This window comes from Mobula birostris, chromosome 12, assembly GCF_030028105.1.
Source record: "Mobula birostris isolate sMobBir1 chromosome 12, sMobBir1.hap1, whole genome shotgun sequence".
Classification (NCBI taxonomy): domain Eukaryota; kingdom Metazoa; phylum Chordata; class Chondrichthyes; order Myliobatiformes; family Myliobatidae; genus Mobula; species Mobula birostris.
In genome coordinates, this window is record NC_092381.1 from 34687055 (window position 1) to 34705884 (window position 18830).

Consider the following 18830-nt stretch of genomic DNA (forward strand, 5'->3'; position numbering starts at 1 on the left):
GTACCATGATGACTGACTATCGTTCTATTCTGTTATAGGATTCTTCTTTCACAGCCGCTGAAAGCAGTGTATCTTGGAACAATCAGAAAGGAGTGTGTTTTTACTAGGTTCATTTACTAATAGGGGAGATCTAAACTTGGAAAATAGTTAAGTGATGTACTCTATCAAAAAGCCATTCCTTTTGTGATAGAAACATAGAAAACAGGTGCAGGAGTAGGCCATTCGGCCCTTCGAACCTGCACCGCCATTCAGTATGATCATGGCTGATCATCCAACTCAGAACCCTGTACCAGCCTTCCCTCCATACCCCCGATCCCTTTAGCCACAAGGGCCATATCTAACTCCCTCTTAAATATAGCCAATGAACTGGCCTCAACTGTTTCCTGTGGCAGGGAATTCCACAGATTCACCACTCTCTGTGAAGAAGTTTTTCCTAATCTCGGTCCCAAAAGGCTTCCCCTTTATCCACAAACTGTGACCCCTCGTTCTGGACTTCCCCAACATCGGGAGCAATCTTCCTGCATCTAGCCCGTCCAATCCCTTTCGGATTTTATACGTTTCAATCAGATCCCCCCTCAATCTTCTAAATTCCAACGAGTACAAGCCCAGTTCCTCCAGTCTTTCTTCATATGTAAGTCCTGCCATCCCAGGAATTAATCTGGTGAACCTTCTTTGTATTCCCTCTATGGCAAGGATGTCTTTCCTCAGATTAGGGGACCAAAACTGCACACAATACTCCAGGTGTGGTCTCACCAAGGCCTTGTACAACTACAGTAGAACCTCCCTGCTCCTGTACTCGAATCCTCTTGCTATGAATGCCAGTATACCATTTACCTTTTTCACCGCCTGCTGTACCTGCATGCCCACTTTCAATGACTGGTGTATAATGACACCCAGGTCTCGTTGCACCTCCCCTTTTCCTAATCGGCCACCATTCAAATAATAATCTGTTTTCCTGTTTTTGCCACCAAAGTGGATAATCTCACATTTATCCACATTAAATTGCATCTGCCATGAACTTGCCCACTCACCTAACCTATCCAAGTCACCCTGCATCCTCCTCACAGCTAACACTGCCGCCCAGCTTCGTGTCATCCGCAAACTTGGAGATGCTGCATTTAAATCCCTCATCTAAGTCATTAATATATATTGTAAACAACTGGGGTCCCAGCACTGAGCCTTGCGGTACCCCATTAGTCACTGCCTGCCATTCTGAAAAGGTCCCATTTATTCCCACTCTTTGCTTCCTGTCTGCCAACCAATTCTCTATCCACATCAATACCTTACCCCCAATACCGTGTGCTTTAAGTTTGCACACTAGTCTCCTGTGTGGGACCTTGTCAAAAGCCTTTTGAAAATCCAAATATACCACATCCACTGCTTCTCCTCTATCCACTCTACTAGTTGCCTACTATTCAAGCAAGTAAAATATTTGGTTGTATGAGAGACTTACATTTCAGGACCTTACATACATCATGGGTCATAGATATTACAAAATTATTTGTAAACATAAAAAGTATACTGTATATTTTTTTAATGTTAAATTCATCTCTGTTCATGTGACTAACTATAACTGATAGTAACAGTTGCTCATAGGCTTACTGTAATTATAAGTTGAGTAGTTTCTTGGTAAAATTACAGCAATGTATAGGGTTCTCTAAACTTCAGGCCCGCCAAGTTTCATCTCACCAGATACGGGTAGGAGTGTTGTACCTTCACAGCAGATTAAGGATGTGCTTTGTTTCACAAAGATGACCAGATTTTTATCACCAAAGTTCAGGTGGACTCAGGGAAATGTATGAAATTTCTGATTCTAAAAATTGTCAGCCTTAAGACAGCATTGCACTGAGCTCCCATGTTGACACAAGGACCTTTGCATATTTCAAGATAGGAAGTTCAATCGGTGCCCTGAACAACATTGATTACTCAATTATTAGTAATTAAAATGGCAGATCTGGCCATAAAGCTAAGAATCTGCAAATCAATAGCTACACTTTACTAAATTACAACAATAATTACAATTAAGTAGTACTTCCCTGGAACATCTTAAAGGACGCCTTAAAATGCAGCTCTTTTCTTTCTCATTACGGTATATGTTCACTGGATTAGAGAGAGGTCGTCAATGTCATCATGGCTATTTTCATAGCTACAACTTTCGTAATGCAAATGATCAGGTCCTGGGATTTATTGGCTCTCAGTGCCATTCATCACTAGTAAGTAATTGCTTTCGCTTCTCACTTTCAACTAACCCTTGCTCATTGCAAAATACCCAATCAAGAGTAGTCTGTTCCTAGGTTAGCTACCCAGCATACAAACTAGTCTTAAAAAAACATCCCATGCATACCCCAGGTATCATAGCTGACTTGATGACCAACATTTACTGTAGCATCTTTGCTACATGCATTTTTAATTTCTTGTTTAATGATGCCTCCTGCATCACCATTTGTTTGAAAGCCCATGGATAACATCCTGTGTCCTGAGGTGCAACTTGGCTCTACCCAGAATTATTTCACATGTTCATTTTCTGAACTAATAACCTTTACAGTGAAGAGGAAAGTACTAACTTGCAAAAAAAAAATCAAACGATAAGTCTCATGAACAGGGAAACAGCAAACAAAATTCCAGTTGCATTACTAGACAAAAAATGAAATCAATAAGTCATCTAAGAGTTAAAAAAAATACACACTTTTAATGTATTTTGTGCAGTTTACAGAAATACATTGGCCCGTAATTTGCAGTAAGATATGGAAGAACTAGTTCACCAACTCTACAATGGTCATAGAAATTAAACGTCTCTTTGTAAAGTGTCCGAATATCACTCAGGTCCTCCACACGCAACTCCATACCATGTTCAATCTCTGCCACTTGCACTGCTCTCTCCACCACGTGCTCATTTTGCAACTGGGACAAGCTACACGTTGAGTACACAACCGATCCGCCAGGCTTTGTAGCAAGAATGGCAGAACTGAGAAAGAAAATTCAACAATAAATTCTCTTGCAATATTTTTGTCTTGATATGTTGATATGGAAGAAAAATTGAGAATCAACTGTACACCCATGCCTGGAACTGGATTGATATACAAAGAAAATGCACGTAACAAGGAACAAGGGGCAAAGTTATTTTGTGGGTGAGATTGGAGCGTAAACAACCGGGGGGGGGGGGGGACGACACACAATCATATTCAGAAAAGGAAAATAAATCAATCTGTAGCATACTTAAGTGGAGAGTAGGATATAATTAAACAGCAGGAGTGACAACAGTATAAAAACTACAAGTTGGGACGGGGGTAAGAATAGGGCAGAGCTTCCATCAGGATGGCAACAGAAGATGCAATGGACAATGAGTGGGCATGGATGGATGGAAAAAGCCAAAGCATTATGGCATACCAAATACTAACTTCAGCTCCAGATGTTCTCACAAGCACTTACTATTTGATAATACTGGATAATCAACAGGGGAAAAAAAAAGACCCAGCTGACTTCCCTTAACTCTGCCCAACCTGGAGGGAAAACAAATACCTAATTCTATAATTCCTGCAGAAACCAAATTCAGGGATGTAACTAGAATGATTTCTAAAATAAGCTAACTTTCCCTGCTATGAAAGTGTAATTGTAGAGATGTTGGAAATAGTAAAGCATGCCAGAAATACTTAACAACTTAAGCAGCATCTGTGGAAAGTGAAACAGAAATAACATTCCAGTTCAATGATCTACTGGTTTTTTAACTTTTACACTTTTTTGTGTTTTTTAATTTCCTTGTTCTGCTGTCCCTATATCCCATCTCCCATTTTAAGTGAACATCATACTCACATCTAATAATATATACATAATCTCTCACTTTTGAAAACCTGCTCCTGACCATTTTAGATTGGACAAGCAACATACCACCACAGCAAGGTCACACAGAGATGCAGCAGCATGGAAGTGTTGCAATATTGAGGGTGCTCGGGAGAATTGGCTGGGGAGGGAGTGGTGGCCATGCGTATTAGTAGCACACAGAACAAGATCATTAAAATACTCACACCAGTAGCTGGGTCTGTAACAGAGGGAGCATTTGTCGTTCCTTGAGCCGCATCCGGCTAAAGATATTGTTGTCTTCCTCAAGTACAGAATGTCTATCAGTTGTGCAGGGAGCATCAACTAACACCTATAAAGACAATTAATACAAACAACTTGATTATTCACAGACTTTTCAGGAAAGTTTGGGTGGATGAAAATACATTTTCACCAAACTCTCATTCTTTTAAATCTTTTTATTAATTATTATTGAAAATCAACAACAGAAAAAAATACATCAAAATAATCAAGACAACATACCCAAAGGTAGAGTAAAAGTTAAACTATCAACCAGGCTAAACAGTATATCAATAATAATCAAAAAACAAAGTATTAAAGCTTTGTTTTTATGGAAAAAAGGACAGAAGGAAAAAAAGAACCCCTACTAACTAAAACAGAGAAAAACCCCTAATAACTAAAAAAAAAAGGAAAAAAAACAACCCATTTGGAGCACAAACCCAGAGCTATACGCCATACAAGCTTCCATAAAAAAAAGACATCAAACCGCCAACCAAATTCATATAACCAAGCATCAGAAAAGGACCATCTTAATTAACTCAAGTCAAATGATAATGACGGACAAAAGAGCCCCACCTTTTCTCAAAGTCAAATTTAGGATCAAAAGTTCGACTTCTAATTTTTTACAAACTAAGACATAACATCACCTGAGAGAACCATTGTATGAAAGTGGGAGCAGAGGCATCTTTCCATTTTAATAAAATAGCCCTTCTGGCCAATAATGTGACAAATGCAATTACATATTGGTCAGATATAGAAATACCGTGAATATGTTGAGGAATTATACCCAACAAAACTGTCAATTTATTTATTTATAACTCTCATTCTCCTTTGTTCAAATAGATTGCCAGGTTAATTGGCCACTATAAGTTATCCTTGTTGTTTAGGTGAATGGTAGAATCTAGGAAGAGATGCTGGGAATGTGGGGAGAACAGGTTACAGGAAAAATTAGTGGAGAATGTGATTGACTGCAAACCAGCATAGATTCAAAGGGCCATAAAGGCCACCTTCTATATTGTGAGGAAATATGGCACATGGTACTGCAAATTGGCTAACATTTGCTTCTTTGCAAATGACATTCAAAAAAGTCCAACACCCAATGCACAGAGAGAAAAAAGAAAGCAAATCGTGCAAACAATGAAAGTAAACATTCAGAAAAAAAAGTGAGTCCACAGACATGAAGCCAGAGCAGGCCTACAACCTCAGCTTCAGTTCATCACATAGCAAAACTTGCAGCCATGAAGCCCAGAACAGGCCCACAACCTCAGCACCAGTGCAGCAAAGAGTGGAGAAAACATCACAGACCAGTGAGCAGAACCAGCCCGATTCTCGCCTCCAGTCCCGACACACTGCCTTTTCAATCCACCTGGCCTGGCATTTAAATTGTCCAAACATTGGGTCATTCCTCAGTCTAAGACCCAGGCCCTGTCGCTTCAACAGGCTCTGGGCCTGGACCCCGTCACCACGTTCCACCTGACCTTTCCAAATCAGCCTGGTGCTTAGATTGATCAAACCTTGCTCTCTGTTTAGGAGAACAAGTTCTGAAACTCCTCTGCTCCAAGCATGTGGCTCATTCCTTAAATGGATCGAGTAAGCAATGGCTTCAATAGGTATAAACATTTTTTTTTGCACGGCTTCATTTTAAAAATGCTTTACCTAACCTCTGTTAGATAATCAAGAAGTATGACAAAACCTTAACTCAAACGTAATAAAGAGCAAACCAGCATCAAGAGCAAAATCTCTTAAATGTAATGGAAATCAAACTATTTCTTTATAGTAATAACTTTTATGAAAACCCTGCTCCTAGTTATAAGGCTTAAAGCAAAGCAATTCAGGGTCCTTTAATAATTGCAATTGAAGAGCCTTCTTTTCTTTAGCCACAATGCCTCTTGCCGCATGCTAATGTACTCACCCTGTCAAAAGTTTCCCTCTCTATTTCTCCCCAGAGCCTGCCATCCAATGACGTGATACGTAGTCTGTCTCCTACACAAAGATTCTTTGGGATGTAATTCCGAAGAATTTTACGTAACCTATTTACACGAGATAAGGATATATCGTTGACAGCAAGATGTCCTATCCAAAAGACAAGAACAAAAGCAACATTAAACATTAAGAAGATGAATATTAATGGAAGAGCAGTTACTGAAAATCTGACCTTGATTATACAGTAGCTAAATGCCAGCTCTGATGCACATCTTTATACCTCCTTGACCACACTATTGCACATCTGGTGACTGTCTCCCAGTCATGGACCTCATTTCCTCAGAAATTCTTCCCTTTTGCAGCTTCCAGCCTTGCAGTGCCTAACATCACACAATCTACTACCTTCTGTTTAACAGCTACAAACAGAACTGTCCAGCCAATTCAGCCTGCTTTTGCCCCACAGAACATATTGCTTCCAACCGTGATCCCATCCTAATGTCCTAATCCAGTCCATTTTTCAAATATTTATGATCCTTTGTATCCCCTTTGCCTAGTCAATGGTATCTACATATGTAATTTCCTGATCCTAACTGTGCAGTCCCTCTAGATCTTCATCCCACATCAGGAAAATCTAAGGGACACTTCTTTCTTGAACAAAGGCCTAACCTATTTTCCTCTAACACACTCTCTTTCCAAGCTGAACTTATCAGAACATTGGTCAACTCCTCCTTCAACTATTCACTCACTTTCTCCAGATCAAAGTATATCTATGGGTCCTGACATTATCTAACTCAGGTCCACTCTCCTAAGTCTTTCTGCAGTATATCAATGACTGCACTCTTGCAGATCTCAAAAATTTCACTAATTTTGCTGCCAATTTTCACCCTGCTCTCTTCTTTACATGGTGCATCTCTTAACTTTTCCCTTTTTGGATTGCTGTTTCTCCACTTCAGGGGATAGGCTAGCCATCAACATTTAATCCAACTCACGGACGTCCAGTGTTCCTGACTATACTTTGTACCACTGGAGTAAGGACTCTATTCTATTTTTCCACCCCCCCCTCCCACCCCATCTCCGTTGCATTTATTCCGACGAAGAAATATTTCACTCAGGTATCTGTAATTTCTTCTTTCTTCCTGAACTGTAGCTTCCATTGAGAACAGAGCACTAGACCCTATCTCACCCTACCCTATTTCCTGCACCTCTGCTCTCATCCCTTCTCATAGATACAGCAACATGACCTCCTTGGTCGTTAGCAAAAGACAAATTTCTGGAGGAAACAAGAAAATCTGCAGATGCTAGAAATCTAAGCAACACACACAAAATGCTGGAAGAGCTCAGCAGGCCAGCCAGCACCTATGGAAAACAGTACGGTGGATGTTTTCGGCTGAGACCCTTCAGCGGGCCTGGAGAAAAAAAGCTGAGGAGTAGATTTAAAAGGTGCAAGGAGGGGAGGGAAAACACAAGGTGATAAGTGAAACCAGAAGGGGAAGGGGTGAAGTAAAGAGCTAGGAATTAGATCGGTGAAAGAGATACATGGCTGGAGAAGGGGCAATCTAATAGGAGAGGACAGAAGGTCATGGAAGAAAGAAAAGGAGCGAGCAGCACCAGAGGGTGGCGATGGACAGGCAAGAAGATGAGGTGAGAGAGGGAAAAGGGGCGGGGGGGGGGGAGGCCATTACCAGAAGTTCAAGAAACCAATGTTCATGTCATCATGTCAGAGCCTACGCAGACAGAATACAATGTGTTGTTCCTCCAATGAGGCCAATGAGTATGGCCTCATTGCGACTTGGGAGAGGAGGCCATGGATGGACATATCAGAATGGGAATGGGAAGTGGAACTAAAATGGGTGCTACTGGGAGATCCCTCTTCTTCTGGCGGACGGACCGTAGGTGCTTGGTGAAGTGGTCTCCCAATCTACGTTGGGTCTCACCGATAACACCGGGAGCACTGGACACAGTATATGACCCCAAAAGGCACACACCTGTCTCTACACCTCCTCTCACTACCATTCAGGGCCCCAAGCAGTCCTTCCAGGTACACATCTTTCCCTTTCCCTCACTTCCTGCTTTTAGCAGGAATTGCTCCTTACTCAACTCCCTTGTCCATTCATCCCTCCCGACTGATTTACCTCCTGGCACTTATCCTTGCAAGCAGAACAAGTGCTACACCTGCCCTTACACCTCCTCTCTCACTACCATTCAGGGAGAGAAACTCTTGACAGTCCTTCCAGGTGAGGTGACACTATAGGCATTTGGTTTAACGCCTGTTGTCGGAAAAATGTTTGAAGCTATCATCAAGAAATAGCGAGATAGCTGGATAGAAGTGGTTCTATCAGGCAGACACAGCACGGACTCATGAAGGACAGGTCCTGTTTATCAAACTTACAAGAGCTCCTTGAGGATATAATGAGCACAGTGGGTAGTGTGGACAGGTGGATGTTGTTTATTTGGTTTTTCAGAGGTGTTTGATGCATGGACAGAAGACTGGTTAACCAAAAGAAGGCAGAAAGTTGAGATAAATGGGTGTATCTCTGGTTGGCAGAGTGCTGCAGGGTTCAGTGCTGAGCCTGCAGCTGTTCACAATATGCAGTGACAGCTTGGAAAACAGTACTACGTGCAGGGTATCTAAGTTTGCTGATGACACTGATTTGAGTGGAAAAGCATACTGTGCAGAGGATGTGGAGAGTCTGCAGAGAGATATAAATAAGTTCAGTGAGTGGGCAAGTGTCTGACAGATGGAGTACAACATTGATAAATGTGAGGAAGGAATACAGAAGATCAGATTATTATTTAAAAGGTGAAAGACTGTGGCATGCTGTTCAGCAGAGGTATTTGGGAGTGCTTATGCATGAATCGCAAAAAGTTGGTTTTCAGATGAAAATGGTTGTCAAGAAGGCAAATGAAATGGTGGCCTTCATTGCTAGAGGGATTGAATTTAAGAGCAGGGAGGTAATGCTGCGACCTTACAGAGTATTGGTGAGGTCGCTCCTGGAGTACTGTGTGCAGTTCTGTTCTCCTCACTGAAGGGAAAATATACTGGCTTTGAAGGTGATGCAGAGGAGGCTCACCGGTTTGATTCCAGAGATGAGAGGGTTAGTCTAAGATTGAATCGCCTAGGACTATATTCACTGGAAGTCAGATGAGAGGAGATCTTAGAGAGACATACAAAATTATGAAAGGGATTGATAAGATAGAGGCAGGAAAGTGAGACTAAGGGACATAGATTTGGGGGAATATATTTAGGACAGAGATGAGAAGAAACTGCTTTTCCAAAAGGGTAGTAAACCTGCGGGATTTGCTACCCAGGGAGGCAGCAGAGGCTACCTCATGGCATACATTTAAAACACAATTGGATAGATTTTTGTATAGCAAGGGAGTTAAGGGTTACGGGGAAAAGGAAGGCAGTGGAAGCTGAGTCCACGACCAGATCTGTCATGTTCTCAATAAATGGTGGAGCAGACTCAATGCGCCAGATTGCCTTTTTCTGCTCTGTAGTTGACACATTACAATATTACCCTATCAGAAATATTTCCTTCATTGTATCCATTCCCCTTCTCCAACTCTTCTACAAAATAAACTGATTTGTTTTCTCTTTCCCAGGTCTGATGAAAGGACCCAGACTTGAAACGTTAACTGTTTTCCTTTCCACAAATGTTGCCAGAACTGTTGAGTGCTTTCATCATTTACTGGTTTTATTAAACATGACACTATTCAAAATATGGTACCGCCTGTAGCAATTATTTTCTCAGCTCACATTCTTTCTCGTTTAAAAAACTTCTATGCCCATAATATGTTTAAATTCCTCAAGGCATCATAATGAGCTTAACAATATGTAATTTCTGGAGTGTTGTCAATTCACTGGTAACTGCTTGTCAGAGGTGAGGCACAGCAGAGATGCTGAGCAGAACCATTTTATTACTGGTGGTATCTCTACAAAACATTTCCAGGCTTGGTACCCATAGGTAGGAACAGAATAAAGTTGCATGTAGTTTGTTTTCTCTCCCTCTCCAGAGAAGTTTACTCAACCTCAGCATTTCAGTTTTCAGTAAATGTATCCCTACCACTCGCAAGACAAGGTAACGGGGCAACGTCAGACTTTGCTTTGCATGCTGATCTTATGTGGAATTGATACATAGCAATGGATAAATAACTGTTACAAATATTTGGAATTTTCTATCAAATGAGGAGGCTCAATCAACAATACTGCACTCAATACTGAATTTAATGGATCTTGTAGCGCAAAGGTGTTTGATAAAATTTAAACTTAGCTATTTCATATATAATAAAGACAAAAATTAGTAGCACCTGTGGAGAAGGATTCAAAATTAATATTTTAGGTGATTAACCCTTTGATATAATTTTATGTTTCAGGTAAAGCAAATAGTCATAGAGTCATGTAAAAGTACAGCACAGAAACAAGCCATTGAGCAAACTAGTCCGTGCTGAGCCATTAAACTATTCAAAACGACTTGCACGGGGTCCATAGCCCTCCATACCACTACCATCCATGCACCTAATCTAACTTCTCTTATAAGCACTGAAAGTGAGTTCGCACGCACCACCTGCCCTGGCAGCTCATTCCACACTATCATGACTCTCTGAGTGAAGAAGTTTCCCCTCATGTTCCCCTTAAACAATTCACCTTTCACCCTTAACCCATGACCTCTGGTTGTAGTCCGACCTAACGTCAGTGAAAAACGCCTGCTTGCATTTTATTCAATTTATCATCCAACAAGATTTTGTATACGTCTATTAAATCTCTTCTCAATCTTCTGCTTTCCAAGGAGTAAAGTCCTAACCTATTCAATCTTTCCTTATACCTCAGGTTCTCCAGACTCAGCAACATCCTTGTAAATGTTCTCAGTACGCGTTCACCTTATTTACATCTTTCCTGTAGGTACGTGTCCAAAATTGCACACAGTACTCCAAATTAGGTCTCACCAATGTCTTATACAATTTCAACTTAACATCCTATCTCCTGTACTTAATATTCTGATTTATGAAGGTCAATGTGACAACAACTTTCTTTACGACCCTATCTATGTATGACTTTCAACGAATTATGGACCTATATTCTCAGATCCCTTTGTTCTATCGTATTCTGCAGTGCCTTACCATTCACTGTGTAAGACCTACCCTGGTTGATCCTACTGAAGGGCAACACCTTGCACTTATCTGCATTAAATTCCATCTGCCATATTTCAGCCCATTTTTCTAGCTGATGCAGATCCCTCTGCAAGCGATGATAGTCTTCCTCGCAGTCCACTACACCTCCAATCTTGGTGTCATCTGCAAATTTGCTGATCCAGTTAACTACATTATCATCCAGATCATTGATATAGACGACAAACAGCAATGGACCCAGTACCAATCCCTGCAGCACTCCACTAGTCAAAGGCCTCCAGTCAGAGAGGCAACTATCTACTACAACTCTGGCTTCTCCCATAAAGCCAATGTCTAATCAAATTTACTACCTCTTCTTCAATGCCAAGCGACTGAACCTTTTTGACCAACTTCCCATGCTGGACCTTGTCAAATGCCTTGCAAAAGATCATGTAGCCAACATCCATTGTCTTGTCTTCATCAACTTTCCCAATAACTTCTTTGAATAACTCTATATAAAATTAGACACAAACTACCACACTTGAAGCGATGCTGACTATCCTTAATCAGTCCATGTCTATCCATATATTTATATATCCAGTCCCTTAGGATACCTTCCAATAACTTTCCCACAACTGACGTCACACTCACCTGCCTATAATTTCCTGGTTTATCTTTAGAGCCTTTCTTAAACGGGAACAACACTGGCTATCTTCCAATCCTCTGGTATCTCTCCTGTCACTAAGGATGATTTAAATATCTCTGCTAGGGCCCTGGCAATTTCTGCACTTGCTTCCTGCAAGGCCTGAAGGAACATCTTGTCAGGCCCTGGGGATTTATCCACCTTAATTTGCCTGAAGACAACAAACACCTCCTCTGTAATCTGTATAGAGTCCATAAAGTTGGTGCCAATTTGCCTTACTTCTGTAAATTCTGTGTCCATCTCTGGATTAAATACAGATGCAAAAAAAATCATTTAAAATCTCCACCATCTCTTTTGGCTCCATGCAGTATTATTGGTCTGATCTTCCAGAGGACCCATTCTGTCCCTTGTAATTCTTTTGCTCTTACTACATCTGTAGAATCCCCTAAGATTCTCCTTCACTTTGTCTGCTAAAGCAACCTCATGCCTTCTTTTAGCCCTCCTGATTTCTTTAAGACTTCTCTTCTATTTCTTATTCTCCATCAGCACCCTTTTTTCTTAAACAGAGCCTCAATCTCTTGAAAACCAAGGATCCCTATACCTGTTATCTTTACCTTTTATTCTGACAAGCACCTACAAGCTTTGTACTGTCAGTGTTTTGTACTTTTTAAGGTTCCAACTTACCAAGTACACCTTTGCCAGGAAAGTGTCCCAATTCACACTTGTCAGACCCTTTCTGATACCATCAAAATTGGCCTTTCTCCAATTTAGTATCTCAAACCCTGAACCAGACCTATCTTTCTGCATATTTACTTTGAAACTAAAGGCACTGTGATCACTAGAAGCAAAGTGTTCATCTAGACAAACTTTTGTCACCTGCCCGGACTCATTCCCTAAATGATCATCATGACTCCAGTATTTCTACTACTTTTTAATGTTTCTTAATTGTACATATGATTTTTTTGTGTTCTATCGCTGAGCAGCAGTGAACCATCTGATTGGCCTATCAGAGCTCTCTTTGGGAACTAGTTGACTTGATCAGCATTTCTGATCTGGCTACTGTTCACGATTGCACTTAATAAAAGAAAAAGCAGATCAAGTACCTCACACTTTCTTCTTGTGATTTCTATATACCGAGTAAGGAAACTTTCTTGAACATATTTGTCAAATTCTATCCCATCTAGTCCTTTTACAGTATGGGAATCCCAGTCAAAATTATATTAAAATTACCTACTATAACAACTATATGCAACAGTGAGGGGGATGACTACAGGTGTAGACTGCACTGGCTTTTTAACCCTTTTCCCCTTCATGACTGTCACCTAGTTTCCTGTGTCCTGAACTTCTTCAGAAACATTTGAAGTGGGAAGGGAAGGAATGCTCAGGCTGATTAAAAGACAAAGGGGCATAATGCTACAAGATAAAAGGAGATGAAATGGGTGTACATTAAGAAAAGATAGACCTAGAGGAGTAAACAGGAATAGCATGATAGTTATCTTAAGTTTTTCAACTCAGTGTCAAGTTCAGAATACTGTAGTGCATCTGGTCAAAAGAAAGATTCTTCAGTCTTACACGGAGTTTTACTGGAGCTGAGGTTAAAGTACAAGTGATATCAGAGAACTAATGTGACAAACAATCAGCAGGGAACTTGCATACCGAATTCTTTGCAGAGCTGCCACCCAATTTGCATGTAATCTCCCAACATCATACCACAAGGAGAAAATCCTGTATTTTTTGGAACAGGAGAAATAGTAACAAGTAGGCAAATGTTTCTCCTGCAAAATTTTCATAGAACTAATCTACCCTGGGAAGCAAACTGATTTCCTTCTTTCAAATGCCATTGAAAGGACAGGAAATGCTTCAAGATTCAAGATTGTTAATTGTCATTCTTCAGTACACAAGTGCAAAGGAGAGTGAAATGGTTAGTTACTCCAGATCCGATGTAGTATAAACAACACAATAAAAAACAAAATTATATATATATATATAAAATGTAAAAGCAATCCTATAAAACACAATGTACAAGTTCACAAGTATGCATCCATTAAAAAAAATACTACTGCCTCCATTAAAATACTTACGACAGCATTCTGTCTGCAACAATGCCAATGTCTTGCCACCAGGTGCTGCACAAAGATCAAGGACAGTGTGACCTGGCTGAACGTCCAGAACAAGTACTGGAAGGAGTGATGCAGCATCCATTAGATAATATTCCAGCATTCTGAAATTATCTGGCCTGAAATGAAACAAAAGATACAGCAAAATATGTTATGCCGTTAAGTTTAAAGGGTTCTCCTTTATAAAAGGGGAAGAAAGGACAATTTCATTTCCATTTTTTTCCAAAATAGATACAAAGCTTCGCATGACTTACTTCTTTCAGCTTTATATTTATCATCTCCCCATGTTTCAAAAACTCTATAATCATTTCCTAGCACCATATCAGACATTCTATCCTCCATTACCTGTATTTTGAAACATTTAAAAAAAAGATTAATCTGAGCTGAGGGAGTGACTGAGTGATATTCAAAAACAAGTGCATTTCTAATGAGAGATACTGATTCATGTTTGGGACTAAGAAGTGTTAAAGTTTTAATGCTACAGAACCAGTTTTAATTAATTTATAATCATATCAATTCATAGAGTAATTCAGGCCCTTTGGCCCAACTCATCCATGCTGACCATCAATCTAGTCCCAGTTGTCCATATCCCTCTAACTCCTCCTATAGCATAGTTATTTAAATGTTTTATTGTACCTGCCTCAACCACATTCTCTGGCAGCTGATTCCATATGCATATCACCCTTTGCATGAAGAAGTTGCCCCTCATCCTTTTTAAAGGCTTGAATACAAAAATGTAGATAAGGTTCATGGGAATGTGACTGGGACATGAGAGACCAGTTATAAGGTGTGGATGGATAAGCTAGAACTCTTTTTTCCCCTGGAGCATAGGAGGTTTAAGGTGACCTTATAGAGGGATACAAAATCATGAGGAACATAGATTTACTGAATGGCCATTCTTCCCAGGATGGGGAAATCCAAAACTGGAAGTCAGATGTTTAAGCTGACAGAAGAGAAGATTTAAAAGGAACCTGGCCAGCACTTTTTCCATACTGAAGTGTGGGCACATGGAACAAGCTGACAGAAGAAGCCATAGAGACAGGACCAATTATAACCTTTAGAAGATATTTAGATCGGTACATGGACAGGAAAGGTTTAGGGGGATATGGTCCAAAGGCAAGCAAATGGGAGTAGCTCAGGTAGACAACATGAACAGTGTGGAGCACATGAGCCAAAGGGCCTGTTTCCATGTATAACTCTATGACTGATGTATTAGGACCTCAACTATTGAAGCATGTAAGTACGGGTATCTGTCAAAGTCTTCAGCTGTGATTTATATATTTACTAGTAAGCTAGGTGCTCAGAGGACACCTACACTTCAGGACTAGAATCCTACTTCTTGAATAATGGTGGGGGGGGGGGGGGGGGAGAGAGAGAGGTTAAAAAGTTTTCCGAAATCTTTTTCTAAGGAAAGTAAACAATAAATCTAGATGCACGATGGAGCAAAAAACAGGAATTCTACAGATGCTGGAAATTCAAGCAACACACATCAAAGCTGCTGGTGAACACAGCAGGCCAAGCAGCATCTCTAAGAAGAGGTACTGTTGACGTTTCAGGCCGAGACCCTTCATCAGGACTAACTGAAGGAAGAGTTAGTAAGAGATTTGAAAGTTGGAGGGGGAGAGGGAGATCCAAAATGATAGAAGACAGGAGGGGGAGGGATGGAGCCAAGAGCTGGACAGGTGATTGGCAAAAGGGATACGAGAGGATCATGGGACAGGAGCTCCGGGAAGAAAGACGGGGGGGGGGGACCCAGAGGATGGGCAAGGGGTATATTCAGAGGGACAGAGGGAGAAAAAGGAGAGTGAGAGAAAGAATGTGTGTATAAAAATAAGTAACAGATGGGGTACAAGGGGGAGGTGGGGCATTAGCAGAAGTTAGAGAAGTCGATGTTCATGCCATCAGGTTGGAAGCTACCCAGACGGAATATAAGGTGTTGTTCCTCCAACCTGAGTGTGGCTTCATCTTTACAGTAGAGGAGGCCGTGGATAGACATGTCAGAATGGGAATGGGATGTGGAATTAAAACGTGTGGCCACTGGGAGATCCTGCTTTCTCTGGCGGACAGAGCGTAGATGTTCAGCAACGCGGTCTCCCAGTCTGCGTTGGGTCTCGCCAATATATAGAAGGCCACATCGGGAGCACCGGACGCAGTATATCACCCCAGCCGACTCACAGGTGAAGTGTCGCCTCACCTGGAAGGACTGTTTGGGGCCCAGAATGGTGGTAAGGGAGGAAGTGTAAGGGCATGTGTAGCACTTGTTCTGCTTACACGGATAAGTGCCAGGAGGAAGATCAGTGGGGAGGGATGGGGGGGAAGAATGGACAAGGGAGTCACATAGGGAGCGATCCCTGCGGAAAGCGGGGGGGGGGGAAGGAAAGATGTGCTTAGTGGTGGGATCCCGTTGGAGGTGGCGGAAGTTATGGAGAATAATATGTTGGACCCGGAGGCTGGTGGGATGGTAGGTGAGGACCAGGGGAACCCTATTCCTAGTGGGGTGGCGGGAGGGTGGAGTGAGAGCAGATGTACGTGAAATGGGGCAAAGAATGTGAATTGAGTGACAAACCATTAAGAGCTAGCTGAATCAGTGCATGATGTTTTATAGCTTATATCTGCCCATCTGCTCTGACCAGTACAGAGCATAGGACATAGAGCACAGTGTAAGACTGTGAGCATTCAGCTTGGATAGAGATGTAACATTAGGTCTGGAAAACTATCAATTATCTCCATAGTTTTAGGGAATGTAACTGACTCAAATCTACAGAACAAGAAACCAGGCAGAGAACATCTTTCAGATAGAATGCAAACCTGGGGCATCAGCATTTGGAGTTCAATTCAAAGTCATCCGTAAGGAATCTGTGCGTCTCTCCTGTGGAATGTGTGGGTTTCCTCCGGTTTCCTTCCACAGTCCAAAGGCGTACCGGTTGGTAGGTTAATTGGCCATTGTAAACTGTCCTGTGATTAGGCTAGGGTTAAATCAGGGGTTGCTAGGCAACGCGGCTCAAAGAGCTGAAATGGCCTATTCCGCGCTGTATCTCACTGAGTACGCGAGCGAGGAATGAATGAATTAATGAATGAGTAGCAGTTCTTGCGGTACCTTGAATAGCTCTATAATCCCACTTTATAACTGACCACAAAAGGTGGAGAGCTGCATGTATTTCCCCACTAAATACCTTTCAAGGACGCGCGGGCTTCAATGTACAAACGTTTGTAGAAAATCCCAAAATAAATCTGATATAGTTACTAAATTACGGTGAATATGTTGCATTCATCAATTGGACCACAAGTCATTAATATACCTCGCGGGCTTAAAACGTGTGGTGTCTCCTCTTGGAAATGTAAAACATTTCAGATTTGGGCTAAGGGATAGGCGCGTTTTCGATTCCAGGGAAGGTGAAGGTTCTCGTCCCGAGTCACCGACAGGCAGTGAAGGATCAGGATACGATTGGGATGTCTGCACACTCTGATGTGAATCCTGGATTTCGCGGAGATGACAGTCTGTGTTAGGAACGCAGCCTGGCCCCAGTTCTGCCCATTTGCTCCAGCCGTCGTACACGAAGTCTTTGGCCTGCTGCAGTTCTAGCTTTCGGATCACTTCCTCCGCGTCACCGAAGCCGTTAACCAGGGCCCCGTATTTCTGCTCGCAGAGTAATCCGACACGGATGGAGGGCCAGAGGTCGCCGAACTGAGAGCTGCAGCTCATGTCCAAGTTCTGCAACGCCAACTGGGTACGGGGAACTCTGGGGCCAGACGGAGCCTGTGGAAGGAAAGAAGGAGGAATCAGTCTTGGGCACCTCCCCGCGGAGAGCAGCTCACCCCTCCACCTCACCCCGGCTACTCACCCGTTTCTTCTTGTAAACGTTTCTCCGTGGGAGCCGCTGCCATTCACCCAAACGCTCGGTCAAACTCTTCAGACGGACACTCCAACCTCCGAGCACCGCCATTGTACCGCACCACTCACATCAGTCCGGTCGGAAACATGTCCCATCCACAAGCGTTCCGCTTTTCAAAAATACTGTACAGACAGACGGTAACTTTGAATTCCCTGAATGAATTCCAACAAGAGATCTAGCTTGAAGTTCATACATGCATATATAATGTGTGTATGCACATATACGTATGTTATATGTGTATATGTGTGTGTATATATATGTACACACACATACAGATACACACACGCACACACATATATTTAAAATTTAAAGCAACGCAAACAGCATGGGGAAAGGGGGAATAAAATGAAAACAACTCCGGTTTACACTTTACGTTGATGACAGTCCCTGATGGTGATTGATCAGGCGGTAAAGTTGTAGGTGTTGCATTTACTTGTCTAAACAATATGTTGCAGCTTCGGAAAACTCTGGTTAGGCCATGTCCGCAGCATTGCATTTACCTCTAGTCAGCACGTTATTGGAAAGATGTCGGGGCTTTGGAGAGGGATGCAAAAGAGATTTACCAGGACGCTGCCTGGAACAGAGGGCACCTGCCATAATATCGGACAAACCCGGACAAACTACTACCGTCTATGTCTCTTATAAACATCCATCAGGTCTCACCTCAGCCTCCATCTCCCCAAAGTCAACAATCCAAGTTTTAAACATAAGCGATTCTGGTAATCGAGAGCAACACGCACAAAATGCTGGAGGAACTCAGCAGGTCAAGCAGCATCTATGGAAATGAATAAAGAGTTGAAGATTCAGGCCGAGACCCTTCATCAGGACACATTGTTTTGAAGACCTCAGAGCAAGACTGCTGTACAGAAACGTGGCCCGCTTCCCCCATTTTCGTTCAGCGTTCAGAATTTAGAATCAGAATCAGAATCAGGTTTATTATCACCGGCATGTGACGTGAAACTTATTTACTTAGCAGCAGCAGTTCGATGCAATACACAATATAGCAGAGAGAGAAAATAATAATATTAATAAATAAGTAAATCAATTACATATATTGAATAGATTTTTTAATGT

At 41.8% G+C, this 18830-nt stretch overlaps 1 protein-coding gene across 2 annotated transcripts; it reads right to left on the minus strand.

The window, feature by feature from the left end:
- Positions 1-2663: 2663 nt before the first annotated feature.
- nsun4 (NOP2/Sun RNA methyltransferase 4) lies at positions 2664-18542 on the minus strand. 2 transcript variants are annotated; one of them, XM_072274630.1, is made up of 7 exons: positions 18420-18542; positions 17706-17878; positions 17163-17620; positions 13828-13982; positions 5987-6147; positions 4023-4147; positions 2664-2965 (listed from the first exon to the last, which is right to left on the minus strand). In XM_072274630.1, exons 2-7 carry the CDS (start codon positions 17805-17807, stop codon positions 2689-2691), a joined length of 1278 nt encoding a protein of 425 aa, XP_072130731.1. In that variant the 5' UTR covers positions 17808-17878; positions 18420-18542; the 3' UTR covers positions 2664-2688. The 2 variants fall into 2 exon arrangements, with proteins under 2 accessions (XP_072130731.1, XP_072130730.1); XM_072274629.1 differs by having other exon boundaries at positions 17706-17908.
- Between the last annotated feature and the right edge of the window lie 288 nt (positions 18543-18830).

Excerpts from the sequence above, each read along its gene's own strand:
- nsun4 (XM_072274630.1), bottom strand. The coding sequence starts at position 17,807 with ATGGCGGTGCTCGGAGGTTGGAGTGTCCGTCTGAAGAGTTTGACCGAG. Across the intron at positions 13,983-17,162 it reads ACACGTTTTAAGCCCGCGAG|GCCAGATAATTTCAGAATGC; the intron begins GTATATTAATGA and ends GTTTCATTTCAG. Across the intron at positions 6,148-13,827 it reads GTTGCAGACAGAATGCTGTC|GACATCTTGCTGTCAACGAT; the intron begins GTAAGTATTTTA and ends TCTTTTGGATAG.